The sequence below is a fragment of the Drosophila albomicans genome, chromosome 3 (genome assembly GCF_009650485.2).
Source record: "Drosophila albomicans strain 15112-1751.03 chromosome 3, ASM965048v2, whole genome shotgun sequence".
NCBI lineage: Eukaryota > Metazoa > Arthropoda > Insecta > Diptera > Drosophilidae > Drosophila > Drosophila albomicans.
Genome location: NC_047629.2, coordinates 51452379 through 51474969, shown reverse-complemented (window position 1 = coordinate 51474969; position 22591 = coordinate 51452379). Strand labels below are relative to the sequence as shown.

Below are 22591 nucleotides of genomic sequence, written 5' to 3'. Positions count from 1 at the left end.
AACGTAGTTTTAAAACTTTATTCCCCACTCGCGAACAAATAGCGCGCAATTTAAACTATACAACAAAACATTGAACAATTTACGAATTAAGCGAATATCAAACAATATGAACCAAAAATTACATCGTATTCTGGACAATGATAAAAGATAATCATTGAAAATTGTTTAAGGGCTTTTTCGCTAATCTTATTGGCGTTAAACGAAATTAATTACGATACTGATTGGAAAAAGTATTAAAGTTTATTATCGAAATATGAATTAGGAACAAATCGATAATCTCATCAAAAGTCAAATTTTATGTCAAATATTTTTTGTTTTTTTTTTTTTCGAAATGAGTAACAGCAACTGTGGTGTCGAATTTTTTAATTTATTCATGTATTTCTCAAAAGTTAAATACATTTTTAATTGTAAATTTTTTGCTATTTTATATTTGCCGTATTTTTGTATTTTTATATTTGTACATGTAACGGAATTTGTTTGGAATAGAGTTATTAAGCATTTTGTAAATAGAATAAGTTACACATTTTTTTAAAGTCCGCCGAAGAGAACTTTTTCAAAAAGAAAATACCAAAACAAATCCGAAAACTATTTAATCTAAATGTGTGTACTTAGTAGTTGGCAAGTTCAATTAAAATCGACAAATTTGTAAATTGGAATTCCCCAAAAATATACAAAAAGAAAAACATTCATATATATACAAAATACGTGCATAAAATACATATACATACATATAAATATATATATTTACAAATCAACGTGATTCTTAACAAATAAATAAGCATATGTACAATCGTATAATATGCGTATTTAAAACCATAATACATCCAGACATAAAAAAACAACATTCATATGTACAACTAAAAATCGAATATGTAGCAAAAGCGTTTTAACCGCAAAAATAAACCAAAAGAAAATCGTTTTTAAATAAGCATAAAAGGAAACGTCGCTAAATGAAGATTAAAAGAGCAACGAAGAGAGCGAAATGAGTTGCGAGCAAAAGCTCTTAAGCTTTTGAAGAGCTTTGCAGCCGGTCGACTGCTATTTTAAGAGAGGCGCTTCGCTTGTGGATTGTTAGTTGCCTTTTGGTAATTGCAAAGCAAGTGACAACTTGAAAAGAGTTATTCCCAAAGTATAATTTTATATTTTTACTTCGATTAAAAAAAAAAATCCTTCGAAATGACCGCAGAAAATCCTTTAACCAAGGGTAAGTTGCGAACTTTCTGCAAGTTAATCACGTATACGCCGCGTTATCCAAGTTTACATTAGGAAAAAATTCTCTTTGTCGGTTAAAGATTACATTGATTTGTTTTGTAATTTATTAATTAACTATTAAAACGGAAAGAACATTTTTAACAGAAAAGAAATGAAAGAGAATTTTTAAATTTCTAATTTTAAAAAGACACTCAACAAAGTAACGGAATCGTTCGATTTCTGATATTGATTTGTGTTTTGTGTCTCTTATTAGCTAAGAGAGGGTTTAGTTTGATTATTAAGCGATAAAGTGTCAACAATATTGCTCGTCATCAAATCAAGAGTGTCTGCTCATAGTGGACATAATAGAAATACCTTAGAAAACCCCTTCAAATATATGACGTCATTGAAAACGTTAATGAGTAGTGCCCGATTAGTTGCTTAGTAACTTATCAGCAAAAGAAATTTCTCGATATCCATAAACAAATGTTCGGCTCGTGCTGCGAATCGTTATCAGTTATCAGAGAATGAGTTTGCTACTGTCGCGAGTTGCGAGTTAAGCTGCATGACGTAGCTATAGACCGCTGAATGACGAAGCTATTGATTAATTTAATCAAACCAATTCTCGATTATTCCGTTTAGGCTCCACTCACCCCGCTCTGCCAGATGATGGCGCACCACGTCTTTACTCCAATCGTTATTGTCCCTATGCCCAGCGCGCTCATCTGACGCTGAATGCCAAGAAGGTGCCGCACCATGTCGTCTATATCGACCTGGTTAACAAGCCCGAGTGGCTGGTGGATGTGAGTCCCCTGTTGAAGGTGCCTGCTTTGCATTTGGTGGGAGAGAAGTCGAAGCCCTCACTCATCGAGTCGCTGATCATTGTCGAGTATCTGGATGAGAAGTATCCGCAGAATCCTCTGCTGTCCAAGGATCCATTGAAGCGTGCCCAGGACAAGATACTTGTGGAACGCTTTAATGCCGCTGGCGGAGCCCTCATGAAGATCGCTCTCCAGGGCGGAGATGGTTCCGATCTTTGGCCGGTGCTTGACATATTCGAGGAGGAGCTGGCCAAACGTGGCACTCCATATTTCGGCGGGGAAAAGCCCGGATTTCTGGACTACATGATCTGGCCATGGTTCGAACGTCTGCCTGTAGTGGAGTATTTCCTCAAGGAACGATACAGCTTTAACAAGGAGCGTTATGCTAAGCTCACCGCTTGGGTGGATCTGATCGTCAAGGATGAGGTGGTGCAATCACATTATACCTCCCCTGAGACGCATGTGAATCAATTTAAGAAGATCGTCGATTTTATTAAGAACAAAAAATAGACTTTCCTCAGCGAGAGTTGTATTAAATGCTGATCTAGACATTGAGTCAAATCTATAAATTTGTGTTGTTCATATAAAATGTAATAAAGAACGAAATTCAACCAGAAGTCTCGATTTTTCATTTATTATTAATAGAGTTCTCTAGAAATAGGTAATGCTTTCAGTATAATTAGTTTTAGCCTTTATGGCTTGATTGACAGTTGTTTTATTTTGCTTTGTAGATATGGAACATATTAACGAAGTTTGTGCGAGATTTATCAGCTATTGAACGTTGAATTTAATAAACTAGGAACTTATTATTGTTAACCTTCTAATGTCCCGTTTACGTAGACATCATTAAAACCTACAGTTATAAACACAAGATAGAAAAGTCCTTCCTAAACAAAAGCACAAAATGGATTACTTACTAATAATAAGTCAGAGACTTCTCAATTAAAACAAAGAGACCGAAAATAAATAAATAAAAAAAACTTATAATCAACAAGTAAGAAAGCTATAGTCGAGTGTGCTCGACTGTGAGATACCCGCTACCCATTTTGAATAAAATCAAAATATATTATATTTGGTATATCGATATAGTACCACATTCAAAATATACCATAGAGGGCACAATATACCAGATTGTCAGACAAAGCAACTAAGACCCCTAGTAAGTAGGCGTTTTTGCTCATATGAAAGTATTTCTTTAATACCTCCACAATTTTTACCTGATCGCAACCAAATTTCCAGGAATCATAATTAATATTGTTATTATTGTATACACCAAAATTCGCTTTATCACTCCAGACATAAAAAAACAACATTCATATGTACAACTAAAAATCGAATATGTAGCAAAAGTGTTTTAACCGCAAAAATAAACCAAAAGAACATCGTTTTTAAATTAGCATTCAAGGAAACGCCGCTAAATGAAGATTAAAAGAGCAAAAGCTCTTAAGCTTTTGAAGAGCTTTGCAGCCGATCGACGGTCATTTTAAGAGAGGTGCTTAGTTGACTTTTGATAATTGCAAAGGAAATGGCAACTTTAAAAGAGTTATTCGCAAAGTATAAATATATATTTTCACGTCGGTCAAATAAAAAAAAGAAGCAATCCGTCGAAATGGGCGCAGAAAATCCTTTAACCAAAGGTAAGTTGCGAACTTTCTGCAAGTTAATCACGTATACGTCGCGTTATCCAAGATTACATTTGGCGAGCTGATGTCCTATTCCTAGATCACATTGATTTGTTTTGTAAATTGTTACCAGCCTTAATTGAAGTTCAAATAACTTAAAGTATATAAAAAAAGTAGATATTTTTAAATATATTTTCTATCGCAAAAAATCAGAGCTTGCAAACAACGATTAACCGTATTTCTTTTTGATCTGCTCACTTAAAAGACTTTTGACAAAGTGATTCGTTTATTCTGTGATATGGATTTTAAAATATTTTTATTAAAAATCACCAAAGTAAATTGTCAAATAATTTAAAATGTATAAAAAAGAACAAAGTTTTTTAATTTCTTGTTTCTGCTTGGTCTGCTCACTTTAAAGACACTCAACAAAAAGACGGAATCGTTCGCTTACTAATATTGATTTGTGATATTATTTCCACACATTCATCAAAAATGTCTCTTATTGGCTAAGAGAGGGTTTAGTTTGATTATTAAGCGATAAAGTGTCAACAATATTGCTCGGCATCAAATCAAGAGTGTCTGCTCGTAGTGGACATAATAGGAATACCTTAGAAAACCCCTTCAAATATATATGACGTCATTGAAAACGTTAATGAGTAGTGCCCGATTAGTTGCTTAGTAACTTATCAGCAAAAGAAATTTCTCGATATCCGTAAACAAATGTTCGGCTCGTGCTGCGAATCGTTATCAGTTATCAGAGAATGAGTTTGCTACTGTCGCGAGTTGCGAGTTAAGCTGCATGACGTAGCTATAGACCGCTGAATGACGAAGCTATTGATTAATTTAATCGAACCAATTCTCGATTATTCGTTTTAGGCTCCACTCACCCCGCTCTGCCAGATGATGGCGCACCACGTCTTTACTCCAATCGTTATTGTCCCTATGCGCAGCGAGCTCATCTGACGCTGAATGCCAAGAAGGTGCCGCACCACGTCGTCTATATCGACCTGGTTAACAAGCCCGAGTGGCTGGTGGATGTGAGTCCCCTGTTGAAGGTGCCTGCTCTGCATTTGGTGGGAGAGAAGTCGAAGCCCTCACTCATCGAGTCGCTGATCATTGTCGAGTATTTGGATGAAAAGTATCCGCAGAATCCATTGTTGCCCAAGGATCCATTGCAACGTGCCCAGGACAAGATACTCGTGGAACGCTTTAATGCCGCTGGCGGAGCCCTCATGAATATCGTTCTCCAGGGCGAAGGTGGCGTCGGTCTTTTGCGGGTGTTCGATATATTCGAGGAAGAGCTGGCCAAACGTGGCACTCCTTATTTCGGTGGCAAAAAACCCGGATTCTTAGACTACATGATCTGGCCATGGTTCGAGAGTCTGCCTGTAGTGAAGTATTTCCTCAAGGAACGCTACAGCTTTAACAAGCAGCGTTATGCTAAGCTCACCGCTTGGGTGGATCTGATCGTCAAGGATGAGGTGGTGCAATCTCATTATGCCACACCCGAGGAGCATGTGAGTTACATTAAGACGATCGCCGATCTTTTTTAGAACAGAAAATAGACTTTCTGGAAGAAAAGTTGCATTAAATGCTGATCTCGACATTGAGTCAGATCTACAAATTTGCGTTCTTCATATAAAATGTAATAAAGAACGCCATTCAACCAAAAGTCTCGATATTTCTTCTTATTATTTATAGAAATAGGTTATGCTTTTAATATAATTATAGTAGTTTTAGCCCTTATGGCTTGATTGCCAGTTGTATTATTTTGCTTAGTAGATATGGAACATATTAACGAAGTTTACCCTAGCTTTACCAGCTATTGCACGTCGAATTTAATAAAGTGGGAATTTATTATGGGTTGACCTTTCCATAAGGTCAAGCTAGTGACTTATAATGTTCTGTTTACGCAGACATCATTAATAACTACAGCTATGAACACAAAATAGAAATGTCCTCCCTAAACAAAAGGTCCCTCAAGCACAAAATGGATTATTTAATAAGTCAGAGACTTCTCAAGAAAAACAAAGAGACCGAAAATGAATCAATAAAAAAACCTTTTAAAAAGAATCAATTAAAATATATAATACTTCAGCCTGCATGGGATTTAAAATAAATATTATTGAGTTTACGTTCGATATACAGTTTTAGATTCACTGAAATTAAGATTTTACTTTTTGGTGCATACTTTTAGGCTGTCATATTAATTTATAATCGTAAAGAGCGGCATTCGCGTATGGTGAACAATGAGAATAGTTCCTCCGTTTGCATACTTTGATAATGAATGCTGTTGATATTGAATGATGAGATAAGTAATTATTATTAAAAAATTCTGAAATTTATTCAATCAAAAATTGCAAGGAGTTACATAAAATAATTGTAGACGTTAGACATAAGTTTGAAACACACTTCATATATTATTTTAAAAACAGCACAATCTTAAGAGCACAAACGTATGTATGCGCATTACTCATACTCATTTAATCAGCATATTGAAAAACCCGCGATATGTTCAACTAAAAGTTAAAAACGTAGCAAAAGCGTCTCAACCGCAAAATGAGAAACAAAAACAAGATAATTGTTTTGAAATAAGCATACAACAAATAAACGCCACAAAATTCTGAGTGCAAGAGAAACGAAGAGAGCGAGAGCAAAAGCTCTTAAGCTTTTTTGCAGAGCTTTGTAACCGGTCGACGGCCATTTTAAGAGAAGCGCGTCGATTGCTGTTTGTTAGTTGCCTTTCGGTATTTGCCAAGCAAGCGACGATTGTTAAAGAGTTAAATTCTATTTGCAAATTGTAATTTGTTTTCAAAACGTCTTTCTTTGGCCGGGTTAAACTACAATCGTTGATCATGAGTGCAGGCAAACATTTGGGCAAGGGTAAGTCGCGAATATTCTGTGAGATAATCACGCATATGAGGCGTGCCTCATGACGAAATCATTGGCAAAACAAGTTTGTCGATATTATCCATAAAAACACTGCTAGACGTGTGGTGAGAATTGTTTGTTTGTTATCGCCATGACTCGATTATGCTGAATGACGCAGCTATATAGAACTGAATGACTTTGCTATAGATTAATCGAATCGCACCCTCGATTATTTTTTTAGGTTCAGTTCATCCCGCTCTCCCTGACGATGGCGTTCCTCGTCTCTACTCCATGCGCTTCTGTCCTTTTGCTGAGCGTGCTCATCTTGCCTTGAATGCCAAGAAGGTGCCACATCACACCATCTACGTTAACCTGACCGAGAAACCCGAGTGGCTGGTCGATGTGAGTCCTTTGCTCAAGGTTCCTGCCCTGCATTTGGTGGGAGAGAAGGCGCAGCCTTCACTCATCGAGTCGCTGATCATTGTCGAATATCTGGATGAGAAGTATCCAGAGAATCCTCTGCTGCCCAAGGATCCTTTGAAGCGTGCTCAGGACAAGATACTCGTAGAGCGTTTCAGTGCTATTACCGGCGCCTTCATGAAGATCGTTATTCATGGCGGAGATGGCGCCGATTTTTGGCCAGCAATTGACATATTCGAGGCAGAGTTGGGCAAGCGTGGCACGCCCTACTTTAGTGGCGAGAAGCCCGGATTCGTAGACTACATGATCTGGCCCTGGTTCGAGCGTCTGGCTGTGGCAGAGTTTATTCTCAAGGAAAGCTACAACTTTGACAAGAAGCGTTATGCCAAGATCAGCGCTTGGCTGGATCTGATTGTCAAGGATGAGGTGGTGCAATCTCATTATGCCACACCCGAGCAGCACTTGACGTACTGGAAGAGTCGTAAGGCTGGCCAGACTAATTATGATCTGCTCGCTTGAAGGGCAATTGTATTACGTGCCGATCTAGGCATTCAATGTTTAATCTTTATATTTATGTTTTTTGTATACAAAGTAATAAAAGGTGCAATTTACTCAAATCACTCGATTTTTTATGCTCGTCATTCTCTAGAATATGTTTTTACTTTTTGAGTTATTAGATTTCTGGCTAGATGTGCAATATCAGAACTATAATTGTTCTACAAGTATATACATATAGTAATGAAATTTAGTGTTGACTTCAGCAGAATGACATGCTTTAGAAAAAATGTTATAATAGATTCCCAAATTCATGATTACATTTAATTTTGAGTACTTTGGCTTAAATGATTCGTATGATGTAAACAAATTTATTCAAGTAATTGTACAAACTAATTCAATATATTGTGCGCATAAAGAACAGGTTTTTTATTATCTACAACAACAAAGTTATAGAACTCTCTAGATAATTGTTTCCCCTTTCAACTACGATATGTTGAATTTCGTGACAGTTGCGTTAACTTGTCTAGATGATAGAATATCTTCATCATAAAAAAGTAATCAACATTGCTAAGTTCTTGAAATTTAAAATATATCTGACTTGTCCAAACACTTGTTTCAGATTCTCGATGTATACCTTAAAGCCGTTGTTATTTAAGTCATTATAAATGTCTCTGACGGATACAAATTTTACGGATTTTAAACGATTCCAACATAGCATAACTAGAGTGACAGTTAAGAGTTAACGAAGAGATGAACTATTGACAAAACCAATTATTGCTTTCGCACGATTTATGTGTTCGTAAAGTTCTAACTAACGATAGAGAAACCGGCCCTTAGTCAGCTTAAGCTGGAGGCCATCTAGTTCTAGTTCTAAGCGCAATGTTCTCTCAGTACGCAAGCCGCAAGCTAGCCTCAATGGTAATCGTTGACACGGCCAGCAAGTTCAGTCGCGTAATAGAATCCATCTGGCGAAGGGCAGTATCAGCATCAGCTTTATATAGAGGCAACGGCTGATGCTGCTGGACAACAGTTGATTCACACACATCATGAGCAGCGGCAGACACTTGGCAAAAGGTGAGCTGAAGCTTACAAGCTAAGTTAATCCCTGTATAACTAATCTCTCTTCCGTTGCCACAGGCTCACCCACGCCCGATGTGCCCGAGGATGGCATCTTGCGTCTCTACTCGATGCGCTTTTGTCCGTTTGCACAGCGTGTGCATCTGGTGCTCGATGCCAAACAGATTCCATATCACAGCATCTACATAAATCTCTCAGAGAAACCCGAGTGGCTGTTCGAGAAGAATCCGCAGGGCAAGGTGCCAGCGTTGGAGCTGGTGCGTGAGCCTGGACCGCCAGTGTTGACTGAATCGCTGCTCATTTGCGAGTACCTGGACGAGCAGTATCCGCTGCGTCCGCTGTACCCCAGGGATCCGCTGAAGAAGGTGCAGGAGAAGCTTCTCATCGAACGATTTAATGCCGTGTTGGGCGCCTTCTTCAAGGCATCGGATGGCGGTGAAATTGAACCATTTTGGAATGGTTTGGATGTCTACGAGCGTGAGCTGAGCAGGCGAGACACGGCTTTCTTTGGTGGCGAACAGACGGGCATATTGGACTACATGATCTGGCCATGGTGCGAGCGCTTAGAGCTGCTCAAGCTGCAGCGTGGCGAAGACTACAATTTCGATGAGACGCGTTTTCCGCAGTTGGTGAGTTGAAGCAATAACTTTTCATTACTTGATTAGCTAATTTCCTTTGCTTGCAGTCGCTGTGGCTGGAGCGCATGAAGCGTGATGTGGCTGTGATGGCATTCTACATGGAGGCCGAGGTGCAGGCTGAATTTCTGCGCACGCGCAGTGCCGGCAAACCCAACTACAATCTGCTGGTCAAGGATGCCTAATCCTCAGTGTTTGTATTTATTCTCGATTTATTGGAATGAATAAAGTGCATTTGTTATTGCTGCTGAAAGGCAATGTCATAGTTGGGCTTGCCCTGCAGCTTCGACTGCTGGAATTTCACATGCAGCTGCACATCCGTTGCAGTCGCTTTAACTGTTTCATCCTGAGCCAACAGTTCACGCCATTTGAGCTGCCAAAAAACAGGAATTAGCTTTAACATCGAAATTTGTATTTCATTTGCTTACCAAGTTCTGGAAGCGCTTGGCATCCAGTTCGTAGCCCTGCTCCGTGTTGTATTTGAGGCTGGGAAAACGCTCGAACCACGGCCAGATCATGTAGTCCACAATACCAATCTGTTCGCCACCAAAGTAGCGGGTGCCACGTTTAATCAGCTCCTGCTCGAACACATCGAGCGCCTTCTCAAAGTTCTGCAGCGCATCAGGCGGCGCATTTGGATTGCAAGTGAGCACAGGATACACGGCGCTCACAACGCCAGCGAAACGCTCAATGAGTATTTTGTCCAACGCCTTCTGCAGCGGATCCTGCGAGAAGAGCGGACGCTGCGGATATTGTTCATCCAAATAGGCGGCTATAATGAGAGATTCCACCAGTGCCGGTTGTCCAGCAACATGGGTCAGCTGCAGAGCAGGCACCTTGCCTAAGGGACTGTACTCCGTATACCACTCGGGCTTCTCGATCAGATCAATGTAGACCTTGTGATGCGGCAATTGTTTGGCAGCCAGCAGCAAAGCGACACGATGCGAGAAGGGACAAAAGCGCATGGAGTAGAAGCGGAGTACGTCATCCTCGGGCAACGTTGGCTTGATGGAGCCTGCAAAAGGAGATGATAGTGATGAGATGACAATGATAGAACTTGCCCCGAAATCACGTGAAGTTGCTTTAGATTTTAATTTCAGATTTATTCCAATTCATAATCTCAACTAGATTTTAGATTGTTTATACGGGTTCAAAGGCCACATCGTAGTTGGGTTTGCCCTCGTGTCGTGCAAACATAAACTTGGCATGCACCCGAGGGTCCAATGCCACAGCTTTGACAGCCTCATCCTGTGCCACCAGATCGCGCCACTGCAATAGCTTTGCATAGCGAGTCTTGTCCAACTCGTATTTGTCGGCCAGCGTAATCTTCAGTGCAGGGAAACGCTCAAACCACGGCCAGAGCATGTAGTCGACCAAGCCAATCTGCTGGCCGGCAAAGTAGGGAGTGCCACGCTTCTTGATCTCCTCCTCGAACACGTCCAGCGCTGCTTCGAACTTCTGGAGCGCATCCACAGGCGGATTATTCGTAAAGAAGACGGGATAGACAGCGCTAACTGCAGGTGCCAATCGCTCAATGAGTATCTTATCCAGCGCCTTTTGCAGTGCATCTGTTGGGAGCAGTTTGCGCTCTGGATACGCTTCATCCAAATACTCGGCAATGACCAGTGATTCAACCAATGCCGGTTGACCGGCAACAGCGGTCAATTGAACAGCCGGCACTTTGCCCAATGGGCTGTAATCCGTATACCATTCGGGCTTCTCGTTCAGATCAATGTAGACCTTGTGATGGGGAATCTTCTTGGCGGCCAGCACCAAGGCGGCGCGTTCCGAGTATGGACAGAAGCGCATAGAGTAGAAGCGCAAGACGCCATCATCGGGCAGTTCTGGTTTCGGCGTACCTGTCAACGAATGACGTCGTGGAATAAACCCAAAAAACTATTTATATCTCTGCATGCTCTAACAGTGTGCGAATCTCAACGAAAAAATTGATAGCAACTTATAAAATATGACGCCGGCGTTTTTAACTAATGTTTCAAGGGCTTTGGGGTGACATTGACGTGCCTCCTTACCTTTTTTAAAGTGCTTCAGTGGAATGCTCATGATGCTAAACTTGATTGCTTTGCGTATCGGCTCCGTGTTGGTCTGTTTCACCTGATCTACTAAACACTAATAGTTTACAAACAATGCTTATATTTATCTGTTGCTGAAGAGCTGCGTTGGCGTTATCGATATTTTAGTCACTTTCTCAAAGCTTTGATTGTTGGTGGCAAACATCGATGATTTTTGTTAACACAATTGTACTTTAATTGTACTTTATTAAATAAATAATATTAATATTAATTCTACATCTTTTTGTTAAAAAAAGAGCTTTTTGCTTTATATGCCGACATTTTAGTGGTGTGGCCACAAATAAACTTTCTTAACGGATAGCAAATATACTAAAATATACTTTTGTAACTGTCACTTGGCTACACTGTATATAGTATATTGATATATTGCCAAAACGCGTATAAAAGCGCGCGCCCGTTTAAATATCTTGTTATTTATATTCGCTTTTCAATGAATAGTATGCTAAGAATTTTTTTCAACTTCTTCATTTGTATTTTACTTGAAACCAATGTCTGCAGTATAAAAAATATTACAATTTAATTTCGTTTATTTCGTTAATTGATCTATTGAGCTTGTTCGTTTCTCATATTAATGTTAGTCGCGACCGTTCGATTGTGTGTTATCGATTAACGCAGAAATCGATAGAGCAGAATTTAAATTTAAACTTGAAACGTACTTTACAGTTCCAACAGACTGAAAGCCCCAACTTCAAAACTTTCCATCAAATAAAAACAATTGCCAGCAGCTACGCTATAAACATAATTTATATTTCCATTAATTTCTTTTCGTATCTCTTTATATGACAAACTTATATATTTATTTTGAATTTTAACTAAAATTTAACTACCACAGATAGGTTGCAATTATATATAAAATGTATATATAATATATATATGTATATAGATACATTCATAAAAACATACATATAGTTATTTAGATTTTCGTATTGTGTGTGTGCTTTACATATTTCACACAATCTTTTTGTTTTTGTATATAGTATGTGTATATTATGTTTGAATATGTAATATTAGCTGTAAGATTACAATATTATGTAATGTTATATGTATACAGTAGATAGAGAATTTCTATATAGAAATGCGATACGTTTGTTTTTTCGACTATAACGTTGAGATTTACACAAAGAATACACGTTTACATCGCATGATTATATGTAAGTATTTTGTTTTATGTATGTAGACGACAGGCTGAGCGCTTTATAAATTTAAATGAGGTTTTCGGGCTCCGTTTAGTGAGGAGTTCAAAAATTTGCCACTTAACTAAATACATAACTCTTGCACTAGGCTAAACAACTAGACAAAATGATAACTAATTAACAATTAAGGTAAACATTTATTGGAAATCTTGTGCAATGTGTATTTCTATCTTGCATCGGAGTAGTTTGTTTAGACTGTTGTGTCCGGTGGCGGAGCAATCGGTTGCTTCGATTCGGACACATCCAGACGTGTGGCAGGCGCATCCGTTGCGGCATCCTGTTCATCCGGCGCAATATCAATGCGATGCGCCTTGCGCCACACGACCAGATCCATGAGAAATGCAAGAAACATAATGCCAGCCGTAATGCCTATGGGAGGAGAATTGTTAATAAAGTGATCCAGTGATAAATTTGTTGTTTACTTACCCAAAAAGTATCGCCTAAAGGTGTCGGCATCGTAGAGTGAACAGGCGCCATGCTCGCCGCAAACCGTCTTCCAGATGAGACAAGCCGAGTCCACGACGGCGCCATAGATGATCGGACAAGGAACATTACCAAACAGCCCAATAGCCGACTGTATGACGCCCATGGCCATGGCTTTATCTGTTAATCAGGCGTGTACATCGTGTTTAGAGTTGTAAATTAACTTGCATTACATAATCTTTGATCACTCACCTTTTGGATGTGTACAGCGCATGACGAGCAGCATGCTGCCCACCTCAGAGGTGGAATGCATAAATACGCAAATGGCAAAAATCAATATAAAGTAGATAAAGTTCTTGCAGTTATTATCACAGTAACCATTGACCACCTCAGCAGCTGCAAAGGAAATAAATTCATTTACCATTTTTTATATAGTATATCGTATAAGTTACAATGTTATAATGTGTTGTTTATTTAATCAATCTATAAGCCTACAAAAATTAACTATTTGTTATCGTATAATTTCTGACCAAAATTTATAGAGTTTTGTAAGCTCATCTCTCGTCTATAAATCTCTCAAATTTCGTTGCGTTCCTTACATTATTTTTCTGTAATTTTATCAATCTGTCCAGGTTTCTACTTCCTCTAAAAATCTATTATAATAGTTTATAAGTTACGTTCCTTTTATAGTTTTTCGTTAATATGTTTATGTAGAAATTTTTAAATATATTCTGTTAAAAGAATTTTACTAAAGTTCATCATTCATGTGGAAATATTTGTGATGAACTTATAAGATGTGGAATGTTGATATTGTTCTTTACACTTTTCTACATAATATCTATTCCAATGAAAGAAAAATATAATTAAGTAGGACTAACCAATTCGAAGTTAATAGCTCAACCCAATTATAGAATAACTTTAAAATTAAATTTGGAATGTAGTCTGCATAAACTCAAAAACATTTTCTTAAAATTATGCTTGAAATTTACTACAATGAAGCTTCCTAAAGAGAAATCCTCTATTAGACAGACTTTTTCGTCAAGCGGACACTTTTTATGCGGTAATCGTCTCGGTTTCTAATATAAACTGTCTATACATATATAACTTTTGTGGAAGCTCACAATACGCGTGCGATTGTGTCCGCCCAATAGAGATTTTACTGTATTTGCTTTTATTGAAATTAATGCAAATTCTAAAAAACACAAGATTCAATCCAAGATGTGTATAAGATGATATCTTATAGTCACTAAAATTTAGTGGTTTATAATCTCTCATATTTGAATGTGCAGGCACACCAAAACATTAACTTCAGAAAGTTTCTTCTTCGATAAGCAAACTCACCATCTGGAATGCAAGCACAGTCGGAGTAGAGTGTGCGATTGTCGCTGCCGCGGAGCATGGAGCTGGTGCAGCCGGCGTGGCAGGCCGAGATGTACATCTTGCCATCGCCGCAAATGGGCGCAAAGTTCTCCTTATCACAGGTACAGTTGAGTACAGCACTGCAGGCGGGCTCGATCATTGTAGGACTGCAAAACAGCAAATGGAAATAGATTAATTCTCAATACTCTAAACAGTTTCTTTCCTCTCTCACCTCTTGCTGTCGGCTGCCTTGTAGCCGGCGAAATCATTTGTGCTGCAGCCAATGAACATGAGAATGATCATGCCGGAGCAATAGACAAGTGCAGTGAATGCAATCCAGGCAGCGACACCACGTGCTGTTGGCTTGCGCTTCAATATGAATAGACCTGAGATGACGATGCCAATGCCCATGACCAGGATGCCACAGAAGGCGGCGATCATGTTGGCATCGTAAGTGGCCAGACGGAACTGCGTCTCCAGATACTTGGGCAGAAACGTGTAGAGTCCGGCAATGGGCAGCAGATGGAACACACACGAAGCTGTGCGGAACATGAGAATATCGTTGCTCAGCTGACGACGCACAGTCTTGGGGAAGTCTAAGGGAAAGCAATATATAACCTTAGTTAGATACAGTTTAAAACATAATTCAAGTTTTTTTCTTGATGATATTGTATAGTCATTAACTTTTAGTGATTATAAATACAAGGCAGGAAAGTAGATTATATTGAAAATTCTAATTCTAATTGATTTAAGGTATACTAGTTTTTATATATTAAAGAAAACGATTCCAGAATCACATTGAAAAGTCAATATTAAAAAATATACTTTTAATTAAAGAATTTTCGAATGAGAAAATTGAAATCAGAAGCTTAAATTTCAAATTAAAATCACAAATTTCAATCCGTGTAGTTACTAGAGAATCAAAATTTTTGAATCATGATAAAATCATTTGAAAATACTACAAAAATTCTTCATTGCCATTCTTGAGATTCTCAAATATATCCTTAATTTAAGAATATAAAAATGTCAAAACTGAATCCAGAATGTAAAATTGGTTCTCTTTTTCTAGATATACTATAGAATCAACCCTCAAAAGTTTTCAAAATGATTCCACTATTTATAAAATTTGGGTACTAAGCACTTCAAATAAAATAAAGTCAAACTCAAATAAAAAATTGGGGAATGTGAACGAAGTGTAAATTACAAACTAAAATGCAAAAAAAAATAAATGATAATCTTAACTTCAATTCCACAAATAGAAAGCTACAGATCAATTTCGAAGACCTTTGCAGACAGTGCTTTACGAGTAGTTAAATAGAACAAATTAGTATCTTACTTCAAGTTCTCTACAGAATTTTTCAATACTTGATTTTTCTCCTAATTTATCTTCCTTTTAAATGAAATCATAGTATAATAAATTGAAATACTAATATGTAAATTGCAATACTAATACTACATAAATTAAATAAATTTTCATTACTTGACTTTTCTCCTAATTTATCTTCATTTTAAATTAAATCATAGTATAATAAATTGAAATACTAATATGTACGTTGCAATACTAATACTATCATACATAAATTAAATTAAATTGTACGACAGTTCGTATACTTAATATAAAAAGTGAGTAATTCTAATGAATGAATTTCAAAATAAACTTCACTTTACATTTCCTAAGAATTAGAGTAAATGAATAAATAAAGAATAAAGCAATATGAAATAAAAGTGATTAAATAAGAAAATTAGTTTTTTCTTACCCTTCAGCTTGGGCTTCTCCTCCTGCTCGGCTGCTGCAGCAGCAGCGATGGCTGACTGCGCTTGCTGCTTGCCGCGCAGCTTCTTGGGGAACGAGAACATGGCAATGGAGGCGAGCAGCATGAGGCTGCCGATGGCCACGGGGCCCAGCCACCAGGCACCAATCCAGCGCGGATCGCTGGCATCGAAGCCGGGATTCGAGAAGTTCACATACCAGCGGGTGCAGAAGCTGCCCACAATGAAGCCAGAGGCGGGGCCAAGGATGCGCATGCCAATGGTGACGGCCATGTACATGGGCGACTGTTTGCTGCCCACATTGTCATCGATGTACGGAATGCCCAGCGTGGAGACGGCTGTCTGGCCGATGCCTGAGCTGAGCAGGCTGGCAAAGAAGATACAGAGCACAATGACCGTGATCTTGGAGTGCGAAGCCTGTTCCAGCTGACGCTCCTCGTTGCACTCGCTGCCCGCAAGTGTGCCATTGCCACCCAGGACACAGAGATTCGGATCAGTGGCGTTGTTCCACGTGGACAACGATGACTGCAAAGACGCCTTCGGCTGCAGGAAAACGCTCGACTGCATCAATTGCTCGCCAAAGATGAAGTGCGGCAAGGCGCACGAGAAGGCGGCAATGGCAAAGAGCACCATGCCACAGGCAATCCAACGTGGTCGATGGCCACGTCCAGCGAAATACGTGAGCAACATCGCAGTGCTGATCTGTCCCATCTCGCTGGCACTCAGCAGAATTCCCGTTGTCTTCGACTTGATCTGGAACAGCTTCTCGATGGTCGTGATGACCGAGACAAAGTACGTCTGATACATGCCCTGAAGAATGTACGCCAGCAGGAACACCACCATGAACACGTGCGTCGAGGCAAAGCGTCGAGCCCAACGTGGCCGACAGCCAAAGAGTCCGCAATTCGCAGAGTCATCTCCCACTCCATTGAGATCCGAGTCGAAGTCGGATTCCTCGGATTCACTGCCTCGCGGTGGCAACTTGTAGCCACCGGTGAGTGGCGCCTGTTCGTGTGCATACTTCTCGCGCAGACTGTGCCCATTGTGACCACTGTGAGTGTGTCCATTGCCATTGTTGTTGCTGCTAAGCAATCCGTTCTTCAGATTGTTTATATCCTCCGATGCCTTCCACTCGTTGTTGTTGCTCGGCGCACTCTCATACAGAACTGTGGTTGGCACCGTGCTGCTGGTGACCACATCGCCATTGTGCTGTGCCAGCAATGGCGTAAATGCCTGTGTCGAGTCACGTCTGCCATTCTGATGATAACCATGTCCATTGCCATTTCCATTTCCATTTCCATTTCCATTGCTATTTCCATTCTGATTTCCATTGCTGTGTTGTTGTTGTTGTTGTTGTGTTGCATGGGCGTGGCCATTGCTTGGCTTCTGTTGGCCATTTGTTTCGCTTGCTGGCGCTGCAGGCGCCTCAACATCGCTTATGCTTTTCATTATGACTTCACGTTACACCTTGCGTATACGTAATGTGTGTGTTTTCTTGCTTGTTGTAGCTAGTTTGCTTCCTTAGCTAGTTGTGAGCTGATTGTTGATGTTCAACTGTTTGTTTCTTAATAAATGCTGCTGCTTAAGTTGTCTTGGAAATTTGTTGTTCCATTTTACTTTGGGGGCAGCTGCTACATTGGAAATGCGTTTTCAGACTTCGCTTTCAATGTGAGTGAAGTTTGTCTTCTTTGAGTGTTGCTTGTAGATGATTCTTATTTTGTGCTTGGCCAGCAACGAGGTAGTTTCGGTTGTTCTTCTTGTTGTGGTTGTCAGTTACTTTTATTTGTTGCAATATGGCAGTGTTAACTAGAAAAGAAGAGCAGAAAGACAGAAGGGAAGATTAATAAATGTAACTAAAGTTAAAACATATTAATAAATGTAGTTTTTATTGTATTTAACAGTTTTTATTGTATTTAATATAAAGTTGGTAATAAATTTTGACTTAGTAACATTGGTTTTATTAGCTAAATTCCTTTAAGAATTTTATTTCATTTTTCTGATCAGTTTATAAAATGTAAATCAAGTATTTAAATATTTTGTATGTGTTAAAACAATATTAGTAAGGCGCAATATTAATATTTGTTCAAATAACAAATTTTGCATTTTAGTTTTGTTTGCATTATGTTTAAATTAATACATTTTAGAATGAAAATTAAAAATTATTCAAGTTATATTTATATTGTATATATATCTGTATAAAATGATCAATGATAACGAGATATTTATATATTTGTTTTAATCATTTATTGTACTATTGTTTTATTCACACTATTTTTAAATGGAGACCTAATAAATCAATGTATTTCTTTTTTAATATGTGCTTTAAAATTGTATTTAGCTTATAGTCAGATTTAAGTACCAAATAAGACAATGAGTCTTTTAGACATTTCATCTGATTTATAAGTTGTTGTACATTTTATTAAACTAGAAGTTGAATCTGTACATATAAATGTACGACAACAACACATTCTTTTACAATCCAGTATATCTTTATAACTCTCCCAAAGAATTCAAAGTTTGCATAACACTTGCGCCTTTTGGATAGGCAACAAAATATTTCAGTTCACTCGAAAAAATGATGCATTCAAATTTAGTGAAATTGCGTATTACACATTTTGTTGATTTGCACTTCAATTTTAAAGTAATTTCGTATTTACATATTTGTTTATATCTTTTAAATATTAATTGCTTGCAAATAATTTCGGATAGTTGCCAACTCACAATTAGGCGGTCATAAAACACTGATTATCAACGAATCAAAATGAGTTGCGCGCGCAGAGTCGACGAGCAGGAAAAGCAAACTGAGCACTCGAATTCAAAACGCAGACTGCAAAAAGCGCAACACAAAAACTGTAGCACACACAAAAAAAAAAAACCTCAATTAAAACAGCGCACAAAGTAAATGCTGAGAGGCAGTAATAACAGCAACAACAACAGCAATAACAACAACTATAACGACAGCAGCAGAAGCGGCGGCGACAGCAGAGACTGCGCTTATCAGCTCACAACACACACACACATACATACACATGCACATATGCACATGCTGAGCGCCAGCAGAACGCAGTCTAGCGATACAGTTACTTATACTTGTGTACTTATACGCACACTTATACACAACTCTCATACGTTGATACAAGTAAACAACATTCAAAATTATATGCGAGTGTGGAGTAGAAGAAATCGTTGCAGGCATTTCTTTTTTTTTTTTTTGGCAATTGATAAGTGCTTTCAAGGTTAATTGATTAGAAATTCTTGCTCAACCATGTTGAATGCGTTCTATAAATATTTTCATTTTGTTAAATGTGTGGTCTAAGGATTATCTGTGCAAAAAAAACTATCATGATCACAGATAAATATTTAGTGTTATACTATAGCATACAACAATGTGTTGTCAAGCTAAAGAAATTAGGTAACATAAATTTAAATAATCAATAAAGATTAAATTTAGTAACTTAGTTAAACATTAATAGGAATACTAAAGAATAAACATAGGGTGAATTTAAATAAATACGAATATTAAAGGTTAAACTTAGTAACAAATTGAATCATTAAGAATATTAAAGTATTTAATCATTAATATTAAATATTAAATTTAGTATCATATTTAATCATTAACATTCTATTGTAATAATATTTACCTTACTTAATTTTACCATCTAAGGAATTTTGTTCTGCTGTAAAGTTTTCTTATAAAAACTATTAAAATAATAGTAAAGTAAAGTATGTTTCTTAGTTGCTTTGGTAGACAATCTGGTATATTTTGCACTCTATGGTATATTTTGAAGGTGATATATACCAAATATAGCCTTTGGCGAAATTTTAGTATATTTTAAAGCCTTTTTTGCTCTCATTAAAAATGGGTAGCGAGTATTTCATAGTCGAGCACACTTGAATGCAGCTTTCCACAATCTGAAGAACTGCAAATGAATAGCTTTATTTTAATGATAATTTCAATATAATTAGTATTATATGCAGGCAATGCTCATTGGGTTAAAAACAAATATTAAAACAGTTTTGTCGAAATTCCGCTGCTGACTAAATTTCAATGTCAGCCGATATAATATAATATTCGCATGTTTATACTCATTATACGCAGACTATATACATATATATATGTACAGGTATATGGATATTTTTTACTCGACTTTTTATTGCGCCACTTGCGGCATAGAAGATACATATTCATACTCAACAAAATACACTTACTTGCTATACTCTATGCAGATGTTTGCATACATATTCTCCACTTATATAAAGCTATGACACAATACAAATTTCGCTTTTTAACTGTTCTCTCTCTTTCTCTTATTTACTGTCTCTATCTGTTGCTCTCTCTCTCTCAATTGCAAACGCAGTCGCTGCAGTCGCAAAATCTTATCAGCTGCGGCGCAACCTCGCTGATAATGAAAGTGAAATTACTTCTTTGCTGTGCGAAAGAGATGGCACAACACAATCATAAATATACTTGTTGGATCAACTGAGAGAAAAATGCACATTATATTCGTTTTTTATCGTATTTGTGTTAAATGAATGATTGCGTACGTTTCCATTTAGCTGAATCATGTTGGCAGATCATTGCTTAAATTTAGACTATTTCGCAAATATTTATTTATTTCTATTCTGCAGGGTATACATAAAGTCTATCATTCAATACGTCCCACTTGTTGTGCTCTTAAATTTATTGCGTCTGTTTTTGCCAATTTATATTGACTTGAACAAAAATTTCCTTAGAAATTGCAAAAGTTGCGAAATTTGCAAAATTTCTAATTTGACGTGCGCGTGATTATTTCTAAATTCTATTTTTCCATCTCATTAAAAATTAATCAACGTCCATTCAGATTACTAAGTTGCGAAATTGTATAAAAATTTAAATAGGAATTCCATGGAAATTGCTAAAGTTACAAAATTCTGGAATGTCTGAAACTATATTATTTTGCCTAATTAAAAACTTGGATTAATAATAATCAATATTGTGTAAAAGTTTAATATATAAGTTTAACAAGCTTTCACGTTAACCTTTGCCAATTATTTTGAATTGACTTGACTAGAAATTATCATCAAAATTGCAAGAGTTATGAATTGAATTGAATTGAACATCAGCGTCATTATGTCAAAGGAAATTTCTACTATATATTTTAAAGATTAATCAGATTTAACTCGGTTTAATAATTTGAACTTACAATATTTAATGTGCATTATCAAGAAAGTTGCAAATGAATGTCAAATAAAAAATGTTTTGAAAATAATAAATAAAATTCAGCAGAGCTTTAAGCTGTTTGTAAAGCTTTAAGTTGCTGAGTTATGAAAAACATAACGAGGAAAATTATAATCAAATAAAGAAAATAACAAAATTGTAGAAAATAATGTTTTGTATTCAGCAGCGCTTTAAGCTGTTTTTAAAGCTTTAAGCTGATTAATCATATAAATGATAACGAGGGAAACTTTAATCAAATAAAGGCAATAACAAATATGTAGAAAATAATGTTTTGAATTCAGCAGCGCTTTAATCTGTTTTTAAAGCTTTAAATTGCTGATTTATATGAAAGATAACAAACGAAACTTTAATCAAGTTAAATACTTAATAGTTTGCTATAGACACAAAAAGAATGCATCATTATTTAGGGATAAATATTGTTTGCTTCAAGTTTACAAATAAATAAAGAAGGAGCTTTAAGCTGCTTAAGTATTTTAAAAATAGTTTTAAGATCTTCAGATTTTCAAATATTTAAAAAATGTTTGCAGCCATTGACGTAATACTAGAAAATATTAAAGCATCGTGTTGATTTGATAATATTCAAAACGAATCTTTAAGCTGATTAGCTGAGCAGCAAGCTGCTTGCTGCAGATAACTGTATAAAGTTTGTTGATTGCAAAAAACATGTCCAAGACGAAGAGTCGAAGAAATGCAGAGATGAGGAGGCGACAGGCAGATGCGGCAAATGCTTATGCAAAGTAGATTTGAGTTTGGCTCAAATGCTTCTTTGGGCCTGATGCACTTGGCCAAAAGGGCTGACTGGTTAGATGCCAGTGCAGCAGTTACCAGTTCTAAGAGAGTGCTGCGAGAATGCTGTGCTAAGTACCTGACCACTGAGGACAGGTAAAGCACATTGAACCCACCAACCCTGGTCAGTGAACGAAGTCTCTGTTAAAGAAGATGTGATGATGTGAAAACAATTTTCCATTACTACTAGATATACTAGATATATTGGTTTTAATTTGGTTTAATAGATTGTTAATTGTTGGTCAATTTGTTGCTTACATAAGATGTCCAAGTGTCAGATTGTTGAAAGCACTTGCCTGATTTATCAGTGTCAATCTTAATAAATGCAATTAAAGACGCTTACGAAACAGCGCGTATCGAAGAAGAAGAAGAAGAAGAAGGTTTCCATTTCAATTGGCGCTTCGATAGCTTTTATTTTTGTTTTCGTTTTTCGTTAGTGGTCATAAATATTGTGAAAAAGTTAAGAGTTATCAGCGCCTAGAATCGAATTGATGCAGGAGCAACATGCGGGCGACTCACAGATACAAAGAAAGAGACAGAGAGAGAGAGTGAGAGACAGAGAGAGAGAGATGGAGAGTGTGTCGCTCTCAGTGCGTGTCGTTTTTCCGGTTTTTCGG

The 22591-nt window shown here is 37.3% G+C and overlaps 4 protein-coding genes across 10 annotated transcripts in view; 2 read left to right on the top strand and 2 right to left on the bottom strand.

Moving 5' to 3' along the window:
* Window positions 1–56: 56 nt before the first annotated feature.
* Window positions 57–7575, top strand: LOC117568472 (pyrimidodiazepine synthase). Of its 5 annotated transcripts, XM_052004219.1 has the most exons (4): window positions 57–1204; window positions 1834–1937; window positions 4615–5115; window positions 7352–7575. In XM_052004219.1, exons 1-4 carry the CDS (start codon window positions 1177–1179, stop codon window positions 7442–7444), a joined length of 726 nt encoding a protein of 241 aa, XP_051860179.1. In that variant the 5' UTR covers window positions 57–1176; the 3' UTR covers window positions 7445–7575. The 5 variants fall into 5 exon arrangements, with proteins under 5 accessions (XP_051860179.1, XP_051860180.1, XP_051860178.1 ...); XM_052004220.1 differs by lacking the exon at window positions 1834–1937 and having other exon boundaries at window positions 4511–5115; XM_052004218.1 differs by lacking the exon at window positions 4615–5115 and having other exon boundaries at window positions 1834–2438.
* A 626-nt stretch (window positions 7576–8201) lies between these two features.
* LOC117568470 (pyrimidodiazepine synthase) lies at window positions 8202–9503 on the top strand. The gene is made up of 3 exons (XM_034249156.2): window positions 8202–8497; window positions 8561–9129; window positions 9186–9503. Exons 1-3 carry the CDS (start codon window positions 8470–8472, stop codon window positions 9318–9320), a joined length of 732 nt encoding a protein of 243 aa, XP_034105047.1. The 5' UTR covers window positions 8202–8469; the 3' UTR covers window positions 9321–9503.
* On the bottom strand, window positions 9299–11358 carry LOC117568469 (pyrimidodiazepine synthase). Of its 2 annotated transcripts, XM_034249154.2 has the most exons (3): window positions 11166–11358; window positions 9564–10150; window positions 9299–9508 (listed from the first exon to the last, which is right to left on the bottom strand). In XM_034249154.2, the coding sequence occupies exons 1-3, from the start codon at window positions 11194–11196 to the stop codon at window positions 9374–9376; spliced, it is 753 nt and encodes a 250-aa protein (XP_034105045.1). In that variant the 5' UTR covers window positions 11197–11358; the 3' UTR covers window positions 9299–9373. The 2 variants fall into 2 exon arrangements, with proteins under 2 accessions (XP_034105045.1, XP_034105046.1); XM_034249155.2 differs by lacking the exons at window positions 9299–9508; window positions 9564–10150 and adding an exon at window positions 10218–10994 and having other exon boundaries at window positions 11166–11342.
* Window positions 11359–12012: 654 nt separating this feature from the next.
* LOC117568786 (solute carrier organic anion transporter family member 74D) overlaps window positions 12013–22591 on the bottom strand; it is a 36046-nt gene continuing 25467 nt past the window's right edge. The window contains exons 1-7 of one of the 2 annotated variants that reach the window (XM_034249624.2): window positions 18692–18716; window positions 15958–17776; window positions 14433–14796; window positions 14183–14367; window positions 13094–13237; window positions 12845–13021; window positions 12013–12787 (exon numbers count right to left, since the gene is read on the bottom strand). In XM_034249624.2, the coding sequence (XP_034105515.1) occupies window positions 12609–12787; window positions 12845–13021; window positions 13094–13237; window positions 14183–14367; window positions 14433–14796; window positions 15958–17419 (2511 nt within the window). In that variant the 5' untranslated portion in view covers window positions 17420–17776; window positions 18692–18716 and the 3' untranslated portion in view covers window positions 12013–12608. Of the gene's footprint in view, window positions 12788–12844; window positions 13022–13093; window positions 13238–14182; window positions 14368–14432; window positions 14797–15957; window positions 17777–18691; window positions 18717–22591 lie in introns of those variants that run through there. The other variant, XM_034249625.2, reaches the window with a different exon arrangement.